General features: G+C 44.4%; 2 protein-coding genes across 4 annotated transcripts in view; one reads left to right on the top strand and one right to left on the bottom strand.

Annotated features, from left to right (window-relative positions):
* Positions 1-2,378: 2,378 nt before the first annotated feature.
* On the bottom strand, positions 2,379-21,378 carry TIFA (TRAF interacting protein with forkhead associated domain). 3 transcript variants are annotated; one of them, XM_078613502.1, is made up of 2 exons: positions 20,568-21,378; positions 2,379-8,956 (listed from the first exon to the last, which is right to left on the bottom strand). In XM_078613502.1, exon 2 carries the CDS (start codon positions 8,951-8,953, stop codon positions 8,105-8,107), a length of 849 nt encoding a protein of 282 aa, XP_078469628.1. In that variant the 5' UTR covers positions 8,954-8,956; positions 20,568-21,378; the 3' UTR covers positions 2,379-8,104. The 3 variants fall into 3 exon arrangements, with proteins under 3 accessions (XP_078469628.1, XP_078469629.1, XP_078469627.1); XM_078613503.1 differs by having other exon boundaries at positions 21,051-21,378; XM_078613501.1 differs by having other exon boundaries at positions 20,708-21,375.
* A 471-nt stretch (positions 21,379-21,849) lies between these two features.
* The window catches only part of ALPK1 (alpha kinase 1), a 74,736-nt gene continuing 71,978 nt past the window's right edge, over positions 21,850-24,607 (top strand). Inside the window, exon 1 of the mRNA XM_078613499.1 lies at positions 21,850-22,187. The gene's annotated coding sequence lies outside the window, so the exon portion shown is untranslated. The remainder of the gene's footprint in view (positions 22,188-24,607) is intronic.

The following is a 24,607-nucleotide window of genomic DNA, read 5'->3' as shown; positions in this document are numbered from 1 at the left end:
AGCCAAGAGAGTGCAATGCAACGGACATGTGAGCATGAGAGATCTAAGAGAGAAGCATAGAGAGACAGAGAGTCGAAATAACAGCTGACATATGCAGGTTGGATGGAAACATCACAGTCAGTTAAGACTTTATCTGCTTAATAACGTCCTTCCAATGATTGCTCAGTTTATACCCATCCTCTCGGTTGAAGTTGTGTCTGTGTTTATATATCTGGATGGCTTCATGAACAAATCTCTGAAGGTAGCCGGTAGGTTTGCAGAGTACCTCCGTCTTGGAAAAATCTATTTCGTGTGAGCCCACAGCGTTAAAACAATGATTGGCAAAGGCAGAAGTATTGGTCCTACCGTGTTTCAGCCTTGTGTTCGCGAACGCGGCCCGAGACATGTTGTTTCGTTTCCCCAATGAAACTGCTGCCGCAACCACAACTCAGTTTGTAGACACCAGGGAATTGCATGTCAGGAATCACATATTTTACAGATGGGATTAAATCACGGATTTTGTGTTCTGTATTGAAACGAACCTGGATCTTGTGTTTGTTTAAGATTTTGGAAATCTTTTTGGTAACGCCTGCTATGTACGGTAAAATGATGGTTTTGGTCGGATCCTCAGAAGGTTGTCTCCGCATGGCTGGGGAGACAGCTTTGCGGATTGTACGGTCCGAGTGTCCGTTCATCCTGAGGGCTTGGTGTACGTGCTCCGAACTCACTGGCTAGGTGCTGCTGGTCGGAGATGCAACAGGCCCTATGGTGTAGTGTTTTGATGAGGGAATTCTTCTGGGCTGGATGGTGGTGGGAGTCAGGCTTTAGATAGGCATCCATGTGGGTGGCTTTCCTGTTGACCGAATGTCCCAATGAGCCATCAGGTCTCTTCTCGATCAAAACATCCAGAAATGGAAGCTTGCCATCCTTTTCCACTTCCATGGTGAATTTGATAGACGGGTGTATGGAATTTATGTGGTTGGGAAATTGGTTCAGTGCTGGCAGGCCATGTGGCCAGATGACAAACGTGTCATCTACGTATCTCTTCCACAAGCAAGGACGTAGGGTGGATGTTTGGATGGCATCTGTCTCAATTTTTTCCATTAGTCGTGAGACGCTATTGAAAATATTCTATAAAAGTTTTGTCTTGATTGCATAATTTTTGATTGCTCCGTTAGCCTAAAATGTAACATTAAATTAGTTGTTATTACCACCGGATTAAATTTACATGTCAGAAGCCTTAAGCAGCGATATTAGTCAATGCATTGTTGCACCCCTATTACACAGACACGCAGTTGATAACCATAAGCACACCACACCAGGTAGTCACTTTCGGCGTGGCTGACAAAAGGTGAATTATTGCATCACAGCTTGGCATTGTCAAACCCTGGTTACGAGGATCGTGCTGCATGTTGACGCCGCTACAATGAGACGAGCGTACACAGAAATTCCCCACTAAGCCTTAGATACCCCTGGGGGACAGGTGTTGTTGGGAAGTTCCGACGAGGACAGAAATAGTTTGTGAATGGTTGGTGGGGTCAGTACCACATTCTGAGCCACCTTTGCCCCCCCCCCCACCAGCGCTGATGCACCCACACCGCTGCACCACGATCTCGTTGAGGGGTGACTCAAGCCAGAAAGATGCCCAACAGGGCAGGTTTAGACCAGCACGTGCCGGCGGACGTTATCCGTGACCAGCAATTCAGATCGCAATGCAACGTGATAACCACTGCGCCACGTAATACATATCGCGACGAGTTCTACAACAGTCGCCATTCCCTACCGAGTGAGGGTGGCGATGTCACAACCGCTCTCGTGCCAGGCTCGGTGCACTTCTGAGGCCGCGTGAAGTTGAAGGCTCGCTGATGGCAGGTCAACGGCACAGACGTACGGGCTTGGACCGACCGAGACGACGAAGTTGAACAGAAACAAAAATCAACACACACAAGGCGCCCGGACACACACCCACTCAGCTGTGATGTTGCAAGTTCCTTGTTATTTTTTTCCCCTCGTCAAAATTCCACCACAAATGCCATCACCCACATTGAATTCTTAACCCCATTGCTGATATGTATTATGGTAGCGGGGAGGGGAGTAGTTTTCAGTGTTTAACAAAACTTCCTATGAACCCGGTGAACAGAGTTTGATTTCGGGGGCCACGGTTAATATCAGTGGCGAGTGACATCTGAACCGGTCCTGCAGCACCATTGGTAAAGTATGGCGAAATAACGCCCTCCGTTACCGACACGACGCGGGGAGGCATTCATCCGGCAGTAGATTCACATAGCGCTGCTACGAGCGGAGAGGGCGGATTGTTGCTGGCTGCTTGGTGTTTTCGGCCTTGACAACAATGGGTTGAAAATAAGTTACTTTTAAATACACAATGTTGAATACACAAGGCATTTACATATGTATTTATTTATTTATGCGAAAGCATCGGCCGATTCAGTAACACAACACTGGGGTTTTGCCCACGAACAGCCGGTTGACAGCGCTCACTTTGCGTCAAATGCAATCCCATTTAGTTCGCAGTAACACAGTTTGATACACATAGGCACAACGTGCGTAATATACACGCACAGTAACATCTCAAATCACGTTTTATAGCAGGGTACATTGCCGACCGGGTGTTCTGAAACACGTGCGCTGTGTGGATAATGCACTTGTGTTACGAGCAACGACACAATTTAAGGAGGCACTTTAATGGCGGCTCTAATAAAGCAACGCACTCCACCGTGATGCTACATCTATAGCGTTAAAGGCAATTAGTAGTCGCAACCAATAATACTACTATGTCCACGCTCATTGCCATTGATTGGCTGCACTCAAATCATTGGTGGCCAAGCCAATGGTGGAAATTCCACATTCCTAAGGCAAAAAGCCATGATGTTAACCAGTAACACTCGCGTGACTATCACGAGGCATGCGACAGTATGCTTCCCTTGTGATATGACGAATTGTCGTCGCTTGTGGACAACGATTAGAGATCAGAACCGCTCATTTGCATTGTTGCGTCGTCACAACATGTACATCCGTCACAACATGAACATTTACAATTCCAACTATTAAAAGGCATTGTGGGTCAGACATCCCCAATGCAGGACCCTCTTGAAAAGGTATTTTTAAAAATTAATGCTGTTAAAACCTAAGGAACATTTCGGCAATGTTATGGCATAGCAAAGCATAAATAACATGCACACACAAATAACATGACTTCAAACAATAGAGTTAAACCAAGGCCAGCCACACCTAAGCCCACACATTGCTTTAAATGTCAGCTGTGTAGGATGAGGGGAGGGGTTGTGGGCGATCGAGCGGAGGGCAAAGGGGGATGGAGGGGAGGGCGAGGGGGGATGGAGGGGGAGGCGATGGGGGGAACAGCGAGGGGGGGGCGAGTGGGGGGGTCCGACTTTGAGAAACGACCGATGGCCTACACGACAATACGTTACACTGCATGACAAGTTACGTTATTTTAGTTTCTAATCCATATACAAATACGCAGGTTTTTTATTTTCTACAGAGGTTTTCAGTAAATGTAGAAGCCATCAAAGCAGAACAGGGCTCTCCCATATTGAGTACAAGAGTATACAGCCGAGTCGAAGTAAATCAAAGTCATCTATTCAACAACAATGATACAACACAAAGAAAACATAAACAATACTCTTAATACGACTCCAGTACAAACGTGTGAAAATACATTCACCATATTGAGTTGATCTGTTTAAAGTGGTCCTGCCGAGAAACGCTTCACACGAACACATTAGCATTGCGAATTACGATGTTGTTGCATTTGTGCGAACTTCTTAAAACGGGAACTTTCCCGACGTGCCCTTTGGAAAGTTGCCTTTACGCAACGCTGCCACATTCCGGATGGCTTGGGCAACTCGGTGGTAATGTCCTGAAATCACAAACTGAAAAATCCACACCGTCGATGCTCCGCTTTACAAAATCAAGCAACGCAATGAGTTTGTGCAGAGCAGTGGTTCTGACTTAACCTTTACGGCAGCCTTGCACCGCTTTGGGCCTCAATCGTAAAAAAAACATGTATAATGTTAATAAACACAAAGGTTTGGTGAAACAACGTAGTTGTAAAACACGTTCCTTCGGAGTGGGCAGGTAGGAACTTGGTTGGACAGCGCATTCGTGCACGACAGACAAATATGCACGACAGACAAATAATCCCTGGTGGGCAGTGTGGAACCTGTTGTTCCTACCTGCATTACGTGCCCGTGCTTAATCTGTTTACCATTATTTACCTTCTAAAAAAATAACCCGTAAAAAAAAGTTTTTCACTATAAATCCTTTATATGCGTGGCATCAGGGCGGCTAGAGTCCTCTCGTCCTCTGGCTTGAGATGGCTGCCACCTATGGGTCAGATTGTGTGCCAGCATTAACCAATTGGTAAATAAATATTTAAAAAAAATTCCCTAAACAGTGTAAAATTTTGGAAAAAAAATGTTCACGAAAATTCATTGTCACGCACAACGAGTCTGTGTGCAAAATGTCAGCTCGATTGGATCACGGAAAGTGGGTTAAAAAACGATCGAAAGATTTGCACGGTCCTAAGCAAGCAAGCGAACTGAATATAAAGGATTTTAAAAAATGTGGCTATGTATCGCACCCCAGGTTAAGAACCACTGGTGTAGAGCATTGCTGATAGTATAGGATGCGCAATTTTCTGTAGAGGTGGCACTCGATAAATAGATTTCAGAAGTAGCTAAATAATTTCCTTCCAAAGGCCCCCCCCCCCTTTCTAACACTCCGTAATGTGCGAGCTCAGAATGGACAAGTCACCAATAGCACAATTCGAATGTGTGGGGGGGGGGGGGAATGCATAAAAAAAGTATATTCATCTAAATGTTTTTCACTTCTGGAAAAAACTGTTGAGAAATTCTGCCAATGAGCTCCAGGGCAAACCGTTGTTAGTTTAATGAACAATGCTGCAATGATCCCCGTTGCCTGGTTTGCATAATTAGCTCTCCTGGCAAGCGAATTGAAATCACTAATTTGCGTAATTAGCTACAGCTTCCTATAGTAAAGTAGTTTCCAATTAAGTGTATAATTATTCCCCGAGCAGCCAAGTCTAAATCTGGCCAGGTGGCTCTGTCGCTGGAGTGGCTCAACTCAATAAAAAAATGTTGCAGCTTTCCATCCCAGTCGAGGGTTGGGCATAAGGATTTACACTCGAAGGGTGCTCGCTTAAAGGCCTTCGCATTTCAGAGCATTCCCTGTTGCAGTCGAGCCAAGGGGACCCCCCCCCCCATTGGCAGCTGCCTCTGTGTAGCACAAGGTGAATGTGCCACTTGCCTAAAAAAAAGGTTAAAATTGTTGTCCGAATTAAGTAATTTGCGAGTATCCTTATCAACAACATCAAAGTGTCTTTATCATTCACTGCGAAGTTTAATACACCCGCAGTATTAACCAGGACGGCCACTGGACTCGAACCGCGAACTTCTAAAAGAAGCTGCGGACGAGCTTCAGCTCGGCCACGTCATCGAGGTTATTAAATGTGTGCCGCTTTGTGGGATGTCAACATTAGTTGTCCCTGCGAAGCGATTTATGCACGTCATGAGAATGTGGAATTCCCATCACTCGCGCAGAGTTCTCAGCAGCAGCGTGCCTACACCCAAATGCTCGTTTGACCTCGGAGATAATGATTTTTTTAGTTGGGTTCAGTACCGACTTTGCAGCACAGGTTAACTAATACCACCATATTATTACTTCACATTATATACTGGTGTTCATCCCAACTGTGGAAGTAGAGACATCATAGGGCTTGCAACTAAATTCCTTTCAAGTGACTCGAGTCCACACAATAGGGTGCAGCACTTTTCCCACCCACTCTTCTAAACGAGATTAATGTTCATACCACAAAACTGACATTCTTAATTCCCAGAGCCTGGACATTTTGCCAAATTTCACGTACAAATGAATGTTACATGGTTTTTTCATTTGCGTGCAGTCATTATTGACCAGGCTGAGACCATCAACTCGTTACACTTGAGAGCACCTGGTTCAATCGCACGCGGTCAAACCCTGGAATCGAAGCCAAGATCTCAGCACTTGCCGGCTGAGCACACTGGCCTCCGGACCATTGAGTCACAGCACGTCTTTGAAATTCATAGCAATATAAGTTATAAAACTGGCACGGTATATCGTGGGATTCCCAAGTGGTCTTGTATGGTCTGAAAGATAAAACGCGGCGTTGCTTAATGGATGGAAGCACATGCATTTTACATCACAATCCTTTGTAGGCCTTGTGCCTTCCGTGTATAATATAAATTTGATTTGTGGATGACCATACATTTAAGCAGCGCACACACACACACATACAAACATTGTGCGCTTCCATAACTTAATAAAGATGTTTACGATAAAACGTCTGGAGTATTTCAAAGAACCAACCACACACTGCTACGGTCTTAGCACAAATCATTTCCTCAAAAAAAATACTTCCCTGCCTTTTCCAAGCATTGAGACAAACCACTTCATCAAAACAACTTTTTTTTTTACAATAATATACAGAATTCGACATTTAACATAAGAAGAGCGCCATCACAATTTGAGATTAAATTCTGTCGCTTCAAAGCTCTGGTTGAAAACCATTTTCACAGGACAAAATAAAACTGTACGTCAAGACGCTGCACCAGTCACGCATTTGTGCGTAAGAAATAAACCGTAAATATTACGGACAAAGGCACACATTTTTACGATTTTTCCCTAATTATATTAAAATTTCATTATTTGCCAAGTCCACCGAATTTGGCAGAAGCCTGCCGACTTAAAAAACATTTCCAATGGGACGTTCACAGCGCAAGTCGGGTGAAAACCTTTGTTGCTTAATTTTTTTTTTACGAAGCAATATTATCAAGTCGTGCGATTGTGTAGAGGGCAAACGTGTTGGCCCAAGTATGCAAAGTGTGCCGTCAATATCGTGTCACCAACACAAATTTCTATTTGGAATGTGCAGCGAAAGCGCATGACCGTGTCAACAGCAAACATGTAAACTAAACAATGTTTTATTTTACAAGGTAAGGTTCACCGAGCTATACAGCTCTTTTTCAGAAGCGACCTGGCCACAAATGATAGCCCAACGAAGTGGCTTATCACCGTGTGGAAATTTATATCAGCCAAATACTCCAAACGACCGTTGATTATTAATGTGGAGGGAAAAATCGTAGGACCTGGAGAAAAATCCACGTGACCACGGGGGGAGAGACATGCAAACTCCAAATATACAGCATGCGTCAGGGTAGGTATCGATCCCACAACCTCCTGTATACCAGGCGAGGTAGTTAACATCTCGCCACCGTGGCGCTTTGTGACTTGGCAATGCTGTTTCTGCATTGGCAGTAGTGCAAGAGCACAATTAACATTAAAAAACTCAACACGTTTGTCAATAGCACTGCCTTAAGGGAACGTTTCGGGCGATGGACCTTTGTCACTGCACAGTTGTACGTGCCATGAACAAGGGCTATCTCTCGAAACGTCGCCTATTATATATATATCTTTTTTCCTTCAAACCCCAGCCTTTTCGATGAATGGGTTAAAAAAAAAAATCAGAATAGAGTTCCTGGTAGATCGAACTACTTTTGAGAATACTTCAAAAGGTTGAATTATTGATCTACATAGCGGGCACATCCCTGGCAAAGTGTCTACTCCATATCAATAAAAAAAACAATAATTTATTTCAAGTCTCAATACTGAAAAAAAAGCCAGAATGAAGTGACAAGGCAAAGTCAACGTGATGGTTTGTTTTGGTGCAGTCATTGGTGACTGAGCTGAGCCCATCATAGGTTACAGTTCGTCAGCACTTACTACGACTAACATCAACAAGGTGTTTTGTACGTGTGTATGTTGAAGTTCTTTCGCACCGTACGTAGCCAACCGTGCTAATCGGAGCCTAGGGGCGGGCCAGACGTGGTTCCGCTATCCATTTACACCAGTGCCGTGCTCTCATTGTCAGGAACTGAATCGAGGTTGTGGGTGTTTGTAGCCAAACGTGCAAGCCACTGCAGTGCGCTCACACACATACACGTATTGGCAAAGTGTCCACTTGATGTAACCGTTGTAATGTGCATAATCACCACCAAATCATCACTTGGCACCTGGCAAAATAATTTTCTTAATTCTCAGTCGGCATCCTGCAGCGATTGACGGCGATTGAAGCCACCGACGCACGACAATCTTCTACTTTCTGGCCAACGCGCTCCTCTTCTCTGCCGCAAGCACCACCGCTATCACCACCACCACCACCACCACAAGCACCACGACTATAACTACCACTATCATCACTGCTGGCAACACTCACACTGATGCCACTGCTCAAGCCACGAGGGCTAGCAAGTGCAACACCATCGCCGCCACCACCACCGTTGCCGCCGTCGCCACCACCATTACCACCACCGCCACCGCCGGTCTCCATCATCGGAGCGCAGACATGCGAATCGTCCGCGCCGGTCTCCTGCCGCAGGGGCACGGTGGCCACCTCGCACAGCACCTCGAACGAGTCCACGGACTCGCCGGACTCCACCGTGCACCCCAGCTGGAAGTTCCCGAAGATGAGCAGGCTTCTGGGCGGCAGAGCGACGCGCTCAAGGTGGCCCAGGCGCTGCTCGTTGACCCGCAGCTCCATGGTCTTGCTCAGGTTCTTCACCTCGAAGGACAGCTCCACGTCGAGCTCCGAGCCCGCCTGCTGCTGCTGCTGCTGCTCCTGCTGCTGCCACGTGGGCTGCTGCCGCCGCCGCCGCACCGCCTCGAATTGGAGCTGCATGCGCGACGCCCGCTGGTAGTGCAGACGCAGCAGGCACGTGTCGAGGCGTCCCACCGTGAGCACCGTGTGGGAAGGGTAGTCCCTGCGCTCCTGCTGGGGCAGGTGGCGGAAGATGTTGCCGACCGCGTTGTCCGGGTGGTACACGGAGAGGTGCAGGCACGGAGACACCTGGTCGGTGGGGGCTGTGGTGTTGACAGCCATGACCTGCGTGGCGGGAATAGAGCGGTGTTAGCGATCGTCGTTATGTGATGCCGCGTGTAGGCTTATCGCGACCAACGGTTGGCATTAAAGAATTGATTTTTGGGTGTCGTACACCCTGCTCCACCCGACGCGGCCGTTTAAAAAACTAAGCTGTAGCGTGATCAAAAGTGCCACTTTATTGCCGCTTCAGCACACCGGTATGTTGGAGGGCAATCCACAACGGTTAACAATTGGGTACAGTACTCAATTGTTAAATGTTGTGAAGGGGAGAAATTGTTTTTGCTGCAGGTGTGTTACGTATTGTTTATTCTTGCACTAGTTTGGGTTCTTAAGCGATTAGTGTACCGACGCACACACTTCACACAAAATTTACGAATAAATAGACTAAGCTACAACATCGCAGGATCACGAGTGAGGGGAATGGCAAGGAGAGGCCTTCATCCAGCAGTGGACTGATCATGACCAAAAATGACAAATACGAAACCTTATACAGTATGCTGATAATTATATTATTCTATTCTTGCATGTGGCAATATGTTTAGGAGTTAAATGCCAATGTTGAAGTCTGCTCGCCACAAGCGGGTTTCAGGAGAGAATCTGTGTGGTTTTGCTGTTCCTCCATTGAAGGAGCGCAGACTGCAGTGGTGTACTATATGGTCCATTATTTGTGCTGCATTGCATCTCAATGTATCTCTACGAGTTCACCATATGGCCCACAGTTTGGGTTCCATGGCCACAGTCGCACTGTAGCTTGTCTTTAACGTATATCTACGTATCTCCACGAGTGCCTATGTATCTCTTTGTGTCTCTATCGGTTTACTATGTGGCCCATAGTTTCGGTTGCATGGCCACACAGGCGCACTGAGGCTTGTCTTTAATTTTTCATTCATGACGGGGGTCCGTTGATGTTCTGATGCGGTTGATGGTTACACAGGTGTCTTCAAGGAATGTCAAAGCCAGGAGGTGTGCCGTGGGTCTCAAATGAGGTGTTTATTCTGGCAGTCCACGCTGTGCCACCTGATGACGGACGCTTGTGTTGCGCCCGAAACGTCGTGGTTAAATTAATTTTATTTTTATACCTATGTAATGAGAGCCATGTATGGATCACGTGGTGATCGGCTTGCCGGTCCCGCTTTGTAGCCAATGAGGGGAGAACCAGGGAGCATGGCCTCGGCGTGATCACGGCATGTTAGCAGGGGTGATTGGCCTGGCCAATTGGGGCCTCAGCTAATGGGAAGCCGGATCAGAGGCGTGGTCCCGGGATTGACGGGGAATCATCTGGAACGGTCAACGCTGACTACGGAGGATTGGCTTAGGAGTACCACGTGACCCAGGGATTAAGAGGAGAGACGGAGGAGTCGGGAGCAGACCTGGGAACGAAGAGAGCAGGAGTCAAGCGCGTACGGGGCTCTGGGTGCCACGTGCGTGGGGGGGACTTAGCTGGTTGTCTGCCCGCTTCCCGTTGCCTATCAGCAACGGGGAGTGTGTGTGTAACTGTGGAAGTGGAAAAATAAAGGACTGATTCCAGAAGCCGTCTGGAGAAGGTTTATTACACCTATGTGACTTTACCGAAATAACCAAGGAGTATGGATCCCTGCAGTCACGAAAACTTCAAATCTAGATTGTGCCACTCTGGTGGCCAGCGTCCTTCCGGATCTAGGTGGGATTCTAGGATGGTGAATGCGCAATTCCAGAAGGTGGATAAGGACTTGAATCAGTGGCGAGGTACATTGTTAATGTCATGCTTGATGTTGGCAAGAAAACGTGTGAACTCCCTTGCAGTTTTGCACGTCTCTGCGGATATTTGGCATTATCAGCATCTGAATTAACGACGTAAATGTGTCGTTAATACGAATGCTGACAATAACAACACTATATGGCAGGGGTCACCAACTTTTCTGGACACAGGAGTATTTTTTTTTAGATCCCGTAAATGTGTCGTTAATACGAATGCTGACAATAACAACACTACATGGCAGCGGTCACCAACTTTTCTGGACACAGGAGTATTTTTTTTTTAGATCCCGTAAATGTGTCGTTAAACCCGCCACCACCCTACACAGCCAATTAGTAAGGTTTGTCACGTAAATTGAACATGCCAATTCGTTACTTGTACAGCACACCGGTGTGTTGGAGAGTAAACCCACAACATTTACAAATAAATGGACTATAACATCGCACGCGTGTGCTAAACTAGTAACGAATTGGCACGTTTTGTTTACGTGACAAACCTTACTAATTGGCTGTGTCGGGTGGTGGCGGGTGTAACGTGTTACATTTTCTGGACCCGTGGACCAAAAGTCAACCCTCCATTTGAATTTTCACCAAGCACCAAAGGACACACTGTACTTTCCAAATGAAAACTACTCTAAATCATAGTATCTGCAAGAGGACCATATATATCCTACAGCCTCACGAATCACAGGTTGGGTACCGCTCGCTGCTGTAGGGCAATAGCAAACATGTCAAATAAATAATACAATAGATGACACTGGGTTTTATGGTGGTGGGTGGGTGGAAAAAACTACAAAAGTGTTTTGTGTTTTTTGCCAGACATGATGATACATCGCCCGTTTGACTCATTCGCACCCGAGGTCGGGTGACGCAATGTGGCTTTAAAACAACAACACGCCCGACCGGGGGCGTTTACGAGGACTTTCTTTAACGCAGGACAGGTAAGCGAAACTACTGTGCTCATAGAAATAAGACGATTACAATAAAGTTTATAGTTGTTTGTTATTGGGCAAGGTATGGTAAAAGTTCCCAGACGGTTAGAACTTATGCAAATATCAAGATGAGTGGACAAAGGTGTTGGGCGTGGTTTAAGGGAAGCTTAAGCACCTATACTTGGTAAAACAAGATTGCTGTAATTATTAAACAAAAAACAAAGAGTGTGTCACACTTGATCGCAAATCCTGCCTTCTTACTGGCTGGTATGCCTAAGAGAATGGTGCCGTGTCGCCTGCAGCCATGGGCAGACATGGAGGCCTTAGGACTCATCAGTGAGCCATGTGCAGATACGCACTGTGTATATCACGAGGCTAATGGTTATGGACACAACACTCAAGCCACAGGGATCCCTGAAAGTTGCAGGAACAGAACGCCAATGCAGTATTGTAAGTTACAGTCCTGCAAAAAAATAGTAACAATTTTCAGCCCTATGAGACCTCCTTTACCAGTGGCAAAATATAGTGATAGGTTTTTACCCTTTCAACTGGTACAAAAACTGACACCTTTATACAAGGCATCATGTTTGCAATAACCACAACACAAGCAGTCAAAATGCAAACAAAAAGAAACAACTCTGACACACACCCGAGACAGCTTTTCTTAGAGCCTCGGGTGTGGACCTATCAACCTCAAGGACAGTGCATATCATTATCAGAGTTGTTTCTTTTTTTTTGCATTTTCAGCCCTTTTGTCAATCGGAAAGAAGTTCAACATACACACAATACAATCCATTGCCGGATTAAGACCTCCCAATGCCATGTGTCATGGGGATTGTTAGACCATGCTTCACCACGCTTATCAATGTGGGTTGGTAAACTGCCTGCGGGGGGGGGGTGAACCAGGCCAAGATCAGATACCGACGTTAGTCGTGGCTGGAAAATCAAACTCAGATCACCGGGTTCATAGCGCAACGCGCTAACCACTGTGCCACCGCTCCAGCTCAATGCATAACTATAAACTACGCTATAGTTCCTCAAAACCGCCGGCTGGAACACGAGGTCGCCGCCCTTAAAACCGCAATCATGAAGGTCACAAGGTTGAGTGTTAACTCTGACAATCAGCTTTTGCCGTGAGCAAACGTCTCGAAAGCATGACACAATTGGAAGTAGAACGAATTCACCGCCGAGCAGGAGGAAAGGGATGACTGGGGAAGGTGGAAAAGTGCGGTCAAGTCAATGTTTCAATGAGTGACTTTGTAGCTTACTAGGGAGGTGTAGGTCCCCTCTCTTCCATTCCGCCATGCCCACCTCACACGGCCTTTTTCCGACGCTCACCCCGGGATGAAATACGGCTGCGAGAAACCTCCCCGCAATGAACGACAGCAACCACCGACAACTAAATTCGTTCGAGTGTCAGATGAGAATTCCCAATCCTTCACGGCAAGGTGCATCAGGGCAACACTGAAAAAAGACAAAACGAGGGGGGAAACGGGCGAGCAGAAGGAGGGGGGGGCAAGGGCTTGTCCAATACAGCCTCCACAAAGGTGGGAATTTAGAAGTGAAGATGAGTGGCGGCAGGGGGGGGGAGAGAGTTGATTCCTGGCTATGAGGGGTGGAGTGACTGAACGAGCGGCCACCAAAAGTCGCCCGGAGCGGACAAGAGGCGCAGCGGAGGTTGCCAGTCGGCCAGTGAGGAGGACGAGCGGGTTTGTACGGTTGGAGTAAATCACTCGGGTAAGGGAGAGGGGGAGGGCAAGCCTGCGGTGGTGAGAGATGTTAACGACCTCGCCTGGTATGCAGGAGGGTCGTGGGTTTGATCCCGACCCTGACGCCTGTATATTTGAAGTGTGCGTGTTCTCTCTCTCTCTCTCTGTGCTCGCATGGATTTTTCCCCCGAAACCTCCGGGTTTTCTCTCCACACTTAGAAACGTGTGTTCAGAGTTAATTGGCTGGTAGAAATGTCCACATAAGCCACGTCACTGAGCAATCATTTGCGGCCAGGTCGCTTCTGAAAAAGAGCTATACAGCTCAGTGGGCCTCACCTGGTATATATATAAACAAAAAGTTGAGTTTGTAAACTAGGACAAGGATCTTGTAGTCAACCACTTTAGGTATTGATGGGAGCCAGTGAAGCTGGATGTGACTGGGGCTGGCAGGTTGGGTTGGTAACGAGGGATCGGCCAGCTGAGTTGAAGTTTGTGGAGGGTGGAAGCAGGGAGGCGATCAGTGGTCATCCTACAGTGAGACTGGCCTCTGCCATGGGTAGGTGGAATTGATCCCACACCCAGGCTTGTTTGGGTATGGAGACATTTTATTGAAATGCTCATGAATGGTGCCTTGGCTCCACCACCTGAATGTGAAATTGTGGTTGTTACTCAGCATCTACATCAGCCATACGAAAGAAGAAGAATGGCTTCCGAATAAAGTTGTAAGTGTGTATGTACTGGCTCTCTGTGTCTGAACATAACAAGGGGGTATGATAACTCTCAAAGATGATCCAATATTTACCAAAGTGTATTATAAAGTTGTGTTGCTATTAGGGACATGCCCTGTTTAAAACTGGACAAATTCATCAAAGTGTTGCCCAAACCCTGGAGACAACAACACGCACAAGAGTTCACCTTGTAAATAGACAAAGATGTTTTTCCCTGATAGATACCACTTCAAAAGACAAAAGAACGTTGGACAGCATTACAGAATCCTTTGAATATTCAGGATGTTTACTATGTACCTTGATTTTTATGTCAAAGCTACTTTAGAAATGTTCATGTAAACAAAACCTGTGAACATTAATACAATGGTAAGATCTTACTTGCTTCAAAATGTGTGTCCACAGGCTAGTCTAAGCACTTGGGAATTTTTTTGGACACTTTATCCCTATACTAAATCTTTGTTTTTTTCGGTAAAGTCACGTAGGTGAAAATAAAATAAAAACAACTAAATTGGCTCTGAGCTGATTATACGAATAAAAATGTGGTAAAACGACAACAACCACAAAAATGTGCATGCAGATTCTAAGTAAAAGACTACAGGCTGGCCGACACAAACAGGGCAGCAGGCTATTGCAGCCCTAGCCTTAGTGTTTGCCACTGGCTTAGATCATTTATGTAATTTGCTGCACACAGGTCTTACATTTTTCGTCTTCAAAGTCGAACAAAGGACCCTGTTCAGGGCACTTTACCGTATCTGTTTTGTCAAGTCACTTTGGACAGAATCAAGTCAACCATATCTGTGGATATTACTGAATCATTCTTTCAATATTTATCAAAGCTTCCTTCTCTTTTACGATTTGCCTCAATACAGCCATGTTAATTCTAGATTTGAAGTTTTCTTGACTGCAAGGATCCATACTCTTTGGTTTTTTCGGTAAAGTCACGTAGGTGACTACCGAAAGAACCAAAAACTAAAAGGGAAGAATAAACATAAAATACGCATATCAATTATTCTTAATAATAATTGTAGAAAGTCCTGTCAATCCACTGTAAGCCTTCCAACACTATTCGCTTCATGGAGTTGGTGAAGTGGTTGGGTGGTGTGGGTTAGGGGACTGAAAATCAATAGAATTGCGTCCTTAAAAATAAAGCCAGATTTCATGCATTTCCTTCCTAATTTCACATTTAATGCTTCATAGCACGTACAGGGCCTGAGAGAGTCACGGAGCGGATATGAATTTGAGGCTGCACTTTTGACACGATGGTGGGCCTTGATTATAAATGTTGAACAAATGTTTTACGAGCGTTTATTTGTTGTTAATTGGCATATTAATAGTTTTCTATGAGTAGTTAGCGAGTAACAACCCGTTTAAAAATCTAAAGAACCTGATCATTTTTTGAAGCATATTTGAACAGCAAACAATGCGGTAAGCATTGTACACTAGATCAATCAATAAGCCCTATCAGGCGTGCATTGTAAAAAGCAAAGTTTACTTGACAGCTTAACATACAATCTACTGAGACAAGCACTCTTATAAAACTCAACAATTAATGTATTATCAGTTAGCAGTCCCCTTATGACAGCACCCGTGACTGTTCATTAGAAGTGTAACAATGCATCAATGAACGCATCGATTAATATGGGCTCATGATACATGCATCGTATCTTGATATAGAACAATTAACATTAATTTAGCCTATTCTTGGTTCTTTCGGTAAAGTCACGTAGAAGGGAAACAGTAAAATAATATAAAACAATAAAAATTCTCACGACGTTTCGACTGCAATCACACCTGATGGTGATGGCTTGTGTTGCAGTCGAAACGTCGTGAGAATTTTTATTGTTTTATATTCATATTATTTTATTATTTCCCTTCTACGTGACTTTACCGAAGAACCAAGAATATGAATCCCTGCAGTCACGAAAGCTTTAAATCAAAATTAATTTAGCCTCTTAAATGCAACCCCATCTCCAGGCACTTCACAGGAATCATAAACCATAAAAACACGCATTTTAGCCATAATCACGTGAAAAAATTAGTCTTAAGTCTTGAACAATGAGCGATAAATTTGATGTTACCAGGAGCATAGCGGGCGATTTCATTATTGTATTTGCGATTCAAGAAAATTCCATGCAAGCTGTGGTTGAGCATTGGCTCAGAGCGGTTACCGCACGACACTGAACCTGGCCCTCCCGAGTTATATTCCTGGCCACGGATGGCGAGTGACATCTAAACCGGACCCGGGTGCTTCGCTTTGCTTCACCTAAGCACACTGAAAGACTTTTATTGCATTAAAACCCATTTTTGTTGTCGTTACAAAAACAGCTCTGGTGCGTTTCTTTCCATTTGTAACAAAACAAATCGTAATCTTCGAGCAAATTCAACAAACCTACCTGCAATACAATAACCGTGCCTTTTCAAACAAAAACACAGCGGGGGCATTTTTTGTTCTGTTTGAAGACAATTCCACAAAGTGTCCGAGCATACGCACATGTCCAAGAGACACGGATTTCGTTTTGCGCGTGTATGCCGCTTAACAACTCGTAAAACTTCATTCCACGTATCACCACTCGCTGCTGTGCACCTATCCTGTCAACGAATGCCACGTTCAGACAACACAAATGCATTACATCGAAGCATGATGATGTGATAAAAATCCCCACTCAAAAGTCACGTTCTTTCAGTCGGTTGATCGGCAGATCCCTACCATGTGGGTGGTATAAGTATCCTTCACCACTTGGAACGTTCGGATGAATTCCACAGAGGGGCTTCTCTTGGGCCAACTATAAATATAACTACGAACTGATGTATCTCTTTAAAACCATGCTGGAAAAGCAACTGGCTATACTAGTGAGGCTTTCTTGATTTACATCTACATGCAGTATTAATGAGGAAGAGTAGACACAGATACCCTCGAATAAAGTCCCAAAAGTGGAGGCCCTTGCCGCCAGCAGTGGCATGAGCAAGTTAATTTTGGGGCTGCACGTTTACAACGTATGATTATTTACTCACAACCAAAGCTCTGGGTATGTGGATCATAACCCACAACTAAAACTCGCGTAACGAGTGACCATTACAGTGCTGTAGACACGTGGACAGGCAAGGCACGTGGTTCATGTTGTGGTTTCTACGTCCTACTTGCGCTGTACGCACACCCAACACTACAGAATATACCAAATGTATCAGATGCACCATGAGCAAGCATTTTTAAGTGTTTGCTTGAGCATGTTTCAGTATTGTCCAAAGCCTACATTTCCTCTAACAGTATACCACTTCTGTATTTGAAACCAGTCAGGAGGAAGTGAGTGTGTGAAGATACTGCAGTAACAGTCTAGTGTAATGTCATTACATGCATAGGCATATCACACGTTGATTCCATACATGTGTACTGTGAGCTAGAAGAATTGACATTAAATCGAAGGCACGGCTACATCTTTTACACGCCGAGTTAATCAGTGCCTACAAAAGAGTATTATGAGACTGAGACCAAGAAAAACATTTTTTGAGACTGAACCACATGAGGGAGTATGGCTGAGTCACACGTGTGTGGGTGGGTTCAAGCAAGGGTTTTCAGACGAGCAGAGGTCATCTTTTGTGTGTTGAACAAGGTTAAGATAGTAACAACTGTCTGTTATCTGTCCAATGCTACGTTTGCAAAAGCAGGAAATATAAAAATTCAGCACGAGTTTCACATAACCATAAGTGAAGCGTTCAAACTGTACTCCATACTGTTATATTACCTTGCCTGACTCTCTGCTCTTAACACGATTGAGCTATCCATCAAAAATAAGTTTGTGCAGTCCTTTCTATAACCAAGTAAACGCACCAGCGATGAGTAAACTTTGGCATGTGATTGGACTCGGACAAAAGCAGATGTGAGAAAAGGGTTGCACACAGAAGCAGACCTGATGATGCAGGCAGTGATGAGAAGAAAACTGGCACTATTTGAACAAAAATGTACGATGGGAAAACAGGGATATTGAAAGTGTGTCATTCGGAAACATTTAAGGTTTAGTGATGTGGGTTGTGTGTGTCGCTATTGTAAACTTTTAATCACATTTGTTGGAAAAACTGTTAATTTGTTGTTTATACAGCATTGCTTTCGTAAGTTTTAGAGGGGCTTGGTTTGGCCCGATTTTTTGATTTAGTATAGATTTCTACTTAAAATGTTGATCTGTATTGCATTATGATTGTTATTGGGATCAAACATCGAAATGGAATTTTTTGCACTTTTTGTACGCTTTTTCTGTAGGATTGTATTGTTGACGTATGTGATGTTTAGATTTGTGTACAATGAATTTTAGGTGTATCTTGTAATTGTATTGTTTGTTGCGGTTGCACCCAAATCAAGAGCCGAATGGCTCACAGGGCAAATCCTAATAAATGAAACTGAAAACTGAAGAATGGCTTGACTTAAGACATTGGAGATTGGTGCCAGAAAGATGTGGCACTAACATGAGCATATCGGCACAAGACGGAGGAAATCGGAAATAAATGACGAAATGTGCAGTGGCCATCCTACGGCCAATCTGCCTGTAGATCGTGATGATGATGATTGGTGATCAACAATTACACATCAAAAAAATATGACACGAACATCAACAAAAATTACACATCAACACCAATAGCACCACAGCGTGTATAAATATTAGGCCAGCCTACAACTATTTTCCAAACAGAACTGAAAGCCACAATAAAACCACAACCAACGCAACCACGACCACGTGGCCACGACTGCATTACAAACACAACCACGTTAGAACCACACCCCCTCGACATTATAACAGCATGCTACAGTACTGACAACCCGTGACAAAGGCTCAATATTCATAAACATTATCCTTAAACACTGCCATCATCTTTGTTTTGTGTGTGGACATCTCACCGTGTCCAGCCCCAGAGACTCTACAAAACTAACAGCTCCAATGCCCATGGTGTAGGAAATCAACCTGCATCATCATCACTGCACAATCCCAATACGTATGCATCACGGCAACTGCATCATTGTAGTCTGAACAAGTTAACTTTATAACTCAGTGGTTCTTAACCTGGGGTGGAAGCATCCCCCGGGGGTGTGAGATGCCCTTTCTGTGGGAACGAGATATGGCCAGATTTTAGTTTAGAAGGTAAATCATCTCAAATACAAATTAAGCACGGCAAGAAAGTACAACTTTTAAATTTTGATTTAAAGCTTTCGTGACTGCAGGGATTCATATTCTTGGTTCTTTCGGTAAAGTCACGTAGAAGGGAAATAATAAAAAAATAATTTGGTGTTGATGTCATCAAAATAATGTGTATTATTTTATTATTTTCCTTCTACGTGACTTTACAGAAAGAACCAAGAATATAAGTATAACTTTGTTTCATCAAACCTACGTGTTTATTAACATATATTTGTTTTACGATTGAGAAGCAAAGCGGCGTAAGGCTGCATGAAAGGTGAAGATCCACTGGATTTGAAGCTTTCGTGACTGCAAGGATTCATACTCTTAGGTTTTTTCGGTAAAGTCACGTAGGTAAAAAATAATAATAAAATAACAATCTATAAATTTTCATTTATTATTATTTTACTTTATTACTAGTTTATTTTACCTACGTGACTTTACCGAAAAAAACCTAAGAGTATGAAGATCCACTGCTCTAGCTAGACACTTCACTGTCGGCACTCATCAGACTTCCAGCAAAGTGGTACCTATTTTATCTGACCCGCAGGACGATGATGATGATGGGCCGAGTCGAAACTAACAGGACCTCATATTGCGAGAGTTGAACGCACAATACAACAAACATATCCACGGTGTATATTCATCGTTATCGTCAGCAACCATGGTCACTCCACTGCTGGATGATACTCGGCAGCACCGTGGCTTTAAACGAACATAACCGGTGACGTTTCGGTCAATGACCCTTCTTCATAGCTTGTAGATTATACCGTATACAGTACTAGGCTTACGTTACCGTTATATATCTACTAACGCATCTTATAACAAACACTACCGCAATATATATTTTACATATAAGCAGCAATGTGGTATAATATTACACCATAACGCAACTTACATACATTACAATGTACAGGGTGGTCCAGATGTTTTGTGACCCGTCCCCCCCAAAATTAAATAAAACTTAAAAACATTTAAACGTAATAATTAGGTTGATTTAAAACATACATGAACATGCAACTTAACAAAAAAATATACATATAGGGGTCAATTAAGTGGGGAGTGGAGGGGTGGCGACGTGGGGTCACAAGACATCTGGACCACCCTTTCGTCAATCCACTGCTGGATGAAGTGAGGGCCCCCCCTTCTTGCCGTGCCAGTCAAGGCTGGGGGTGCAAGCCAACAGAGGGAGTAGGGGGGGCAGACAGATGGAGCTATGGGGGGGGGGGTCTTAACCATACTTCACCAATCCTGCGCATGGATGAAGGCAGGGGGAGGCTTCGGGCCTGCGTCGTAGGCGCACATCAACGAACGCGTCTCCCCCCCCACAATGTTTACCCGCTACTCACCTTCAACACGAGATAGCAGCACCGCAAAGTCGTCGTAACAACAACAACAGCAGCAGCAACAACAACAGCAGCAACAACAACAACAGCAGCAACAACAACAGCAGCAGCAACAACAACAGCGGTAGCAGTGTAGAGAATACCGTCGTGTGGGTTGTACGCGAACGTTGCCTGCGACTTACACGGTCTGCAAGCGAACACCTCCCCCTCTCCTCCTCGAATGAATCGTCGCTTGTTGTTGCTGTTGTTGTTGCTGCTGGCAGAAGAAGCCGCCTACACTATAATAAACACGTGTCTTTTAAATTAAACGACGGCGACACAATAATAATAATTATAAAAATCCTCCCACGTCGGGGTGGAGCCTACAACTACTTTGGGTCGAGAGCTGTTCGCGAGTGGCTGTTGTCGATGCACGGCCGCCTTTGTCTCTCTCTGTCTCTCTCCCACGTGTTGATGTCGTTATTTGTTCTTGTTAAATCAACTTACGACGACGATAGCCGTGGTTGGGAATCGAACTCGGGGTCCGGTTCGTTGGTAGCCGGAGAGCGCGCTGATAACTGCGCCACCGCTCCTCTAATCGATAACCAACGATTTGTCAACGCTGTGGGCTTGGCGGGAAGAGACTCAACGTTAAAGTTTCAACAAAAACAACCCAGCAAGCTACAACTTACGGGACCGGATTGTTATCCACTGCTACACGTTCTGACGTGATGTGGTAGTGGGAGGTGTTCATTGTTCAGAGGGATTTCCCCCGGCGTAATCGATGGAATTTCCATCGATTCTAGATTTGAAGCTTTCGTGACTGCAAGGATCCATACTCTTCGGTTTTTTGGTAAAGTCACGTAGGTAAAAATAAGTAAATAATAGAAATAATAATCGAAATAAAATAATAAAGCACGACGTTTGTGTTGCCTCAGAAACGTCGTGATTTATTATTTTATTTCTATTATTATGTATATTATTTTATTATTTACACATTTTTTCCTACGTGACTTTACCGAAAAAACTTTAAGAGTATTTCCATCTGAATTCGACAACAAATCGAAACTGCCCCGATCAACACGTGGCGTTGATGTGGGGAGCGGTGGGTGTTGTGGTTAGCGCCACGAACCCGGCCACCCGAGTTCGATTTTAGCTCACGGCCAACAGCACCGGCCACGATTTAGCTGACACCGGTCCCGGGATCTCCTCCCCTAGGTCGACTCAGCCTCAAATAAGTTGTGTAAACGTCGTCCACCGGGGGAGACAAAGGCGGTCGGGCGTGGTGTTGACCACACCTCGTGTGCCCTGCCGGACTTCATAGGCACTTGCCCCATGAGTCAGTGGCAGGCTACACGGGGGAACTTTGTCTGTGTAATGTTTTTTAAACCCGGAAAGCCACTCCACCCATCACCACCCACGTGGGGGCCCAGAATCTTCACTTTGGCAGCTTTATTCTTTATAAACTCTTCAAAAAGTGCTACACGTACACAAACTTCGCAAGGGTTTCGTAGCTTTTGCATTGCCCTCTGTTGCTTCGTCGTGGCAGCTTAGGTGGTAGTAAGGGAGATATGCAGAGTTTAGTTTTGTTGAATAGCAATTAGCGAACATAAGCAAGTCGACTTTGGCTGCAGTGTTTGTTGGGTAAGTTGCTGATTCCTTTCCGGCGTTTTAAAGAGGTAGTGTACGTGTCTCTTTGTTTATATACATACAGTATACACACACATTGGTTCATTACACACGTGTGTGCTATGCTGTGCTATGATTTCTACCGTTCTCACCGTTTATAAGACGTAACACAGCCCTCCTTGTCTGGAACTTGTGACGGATGTCAATAAGGTTTGGGTCTCAACGCTTACTCATCGGCCGCATTATAATACCCACCTCCCACCACCAACACCAACACACACACTAACACACAATCATTACTTAAAATCTAGATTACTACGACATGTTTACCCAATCTGCTATGGGAATATTAGCCAGGTAGCGAACTCGGAGATTGAGTTACGCTATACAGTCGATGTTAAATTCACTCGTGGCAAGTCTTACAAATAAAAAACTACTGGTTCGGGTCAGAATTTGTTATCTGAAATGAATTGCTACGATTAATGATGATCTTCTTATCTTTGTAAACGTGACAGTCTTTGTCGGGTGGTGGAGGGTTGACAGCAATGTTGGCATACAACTAATACTGTACGTGGCCTAGCCCCAACACATACGATGCGTTGTACTGTATCGTCTCGGAAGACCTTTTTTTAGTTAAATGTCAATAGCATATTCTTGTCTGTAGGTGGCGGACGCCGACTATAGATTTAAAAAGTACCACGGATGTCTCCAAAGCACACAGTGGCACAGATGTCCTGAGACACTGGAAAAAATCCACGTTGCTATGCAGTGGGATCCAGGATAGTGGCATTGATTACAAAAAAATATATATTTTTTAAACCCCTTTGAATGAAATTGCAACAAGTGGTGTGGCTTTATTTGGTGGTGGTAATTGTTTTACCCAACTCATGCTGATTACAGCATGTGGCCAATAATTCTGTGACCGTTTTTGCCAGTATCACAGTATACAAAAATAAGAATAGGTTTTACCCTTTATGGCAATATTTTTTCATACTTTGATACTGGCAAGAAATGTCCCATATTGTAGCTGCTGAACCGAGCTATATATGCCCTGATAGTGCATTGTCCTTGTACTTCATGAGGCCTCCTAAGCCAGTAGCAAAATATAATAAGAGGGTTTTTACCCTTTTTTCTGGGAACAAAACTGATACCTTTTTTCAAGGAATCATAGAAAAAAGGTGTCAGTTTTTTGCCAGAAAAAACGGTAAAAAACCTATTATATTTTGCTACTGGCATAGGAGGCCTCATGATGTTGATGCTTACCCCAAGCCCTCATTACTCTGATAGTGCGTTGTCTTTGAGTTGTGCGCCTTTTGGCGTCATCTGGTCCACCACCATGTGAGACTGGGCTCTAAGAAAAGCTGTTTCTGGTGTGGACCAATCAATTTCAAGGACAATGCATACATTACCAGAGTTGTTTTTTGTTTGCATTCTGACCGCAGGAATTGTGGTTAATGCAAACATGACTGCTTGTAAAAAGGTGTCAGTTTTGTTGCCAGAAAAAAAGGGTAAAAAACCTATTATGTCCTTGTCCTGTTCGCCTTTTGGCGTTCTCTGGTCTGACACTGGTGGTGACACCGGGCCCTAAAAAAGGCTGTCTGGTGTAGACCAATCAGTTTCAAAGACGATGCTTATATTCTCAAATCATGTTTATTTGCATGTTCACCACAAGTACGTGTGGTTAATGCGAACTCGATTCCTTGCAAAAGGTTTCTATTTGGTGTTTTAACTTCTTGACACCTGCTTTATTGCAAGAAAGGGTAAAACCTATTTTTATTTTTTCAGTAATAATTCTGTGGTCCTCTATTTACTCCAGAAAGGCTCTTTGAGTCTCTGTTTCTCGATGCCCATTGGGGGCCCGAAGCAGACATTATCTTGGGAGGCCACTTTTCAACGTATAAAATCCTCCTAATGAGATTACGGAAAATATATGGGCAAGAGATAGTGAAATAAGAGATATGGAGCCAAACTAAGAGATATCGTGAGATGACAGAAACGAGATGATACAAGATATTGATGAGATATATTTAGTATTGTCTTATTGGATTATTGTGTTTATTAGGATTAGTATTTGAGCTGATGCGCCCCAATTGTTTTAATGAATCTGGGCCCCCATTGGGTTACTTTGGTCCCTAAGCTTTGGCTTGGCTTGCTTATGCCTAGTGTGACCACTGCATCGATGTACAAAGAAAGTCTACCGTGTTGTATTTATTATGGATGCCTATTTGGCACAGTGCTTGACTCGCAATCAAAAGGTTGCAAGTGCAATCCTTGGTTGGATGTCAGAACAACCCCCCATTATACCTTATCACTTAGATATACACACTATAACATTTGAAAGAGGTCAACAGGGGGCATTCTTTGGCAAGATTAGGAGCCTGCCATGAGTATGTGGAAGTTACACCACTGGCTCACTGCTTTCCAATCGAGATTTG

The sequence above is a fragment of the Lampetra planeri genome, chromosome 41 (assembly GCF_965212315.1).
Source record: "Lampetra planeri chromosome 41, kcLamPlan1.2.h2, whole genome shotgun sequence".
Taxonomy (NCBI): domain Eukaryota; kingdom Metazoa; phylum Chordata; class Hyperoartia; order Petromyzontiformes; family Petromyzontidae; genus Lampetra; species Lampetra planeri.
This window is presented reverse-complemented; position numbering and strand designations above follow the sequence as displayed.

What these genes read in the sequence shown, in the direction of transcription:
- TIFA (XM_078613502.1), bottom strand. Translation starts at nt 8,953, where the DNA reads ATGGCTGTCAACACCACAGCCCCCACCGACCAGGTGTCTCCGTGCCTG.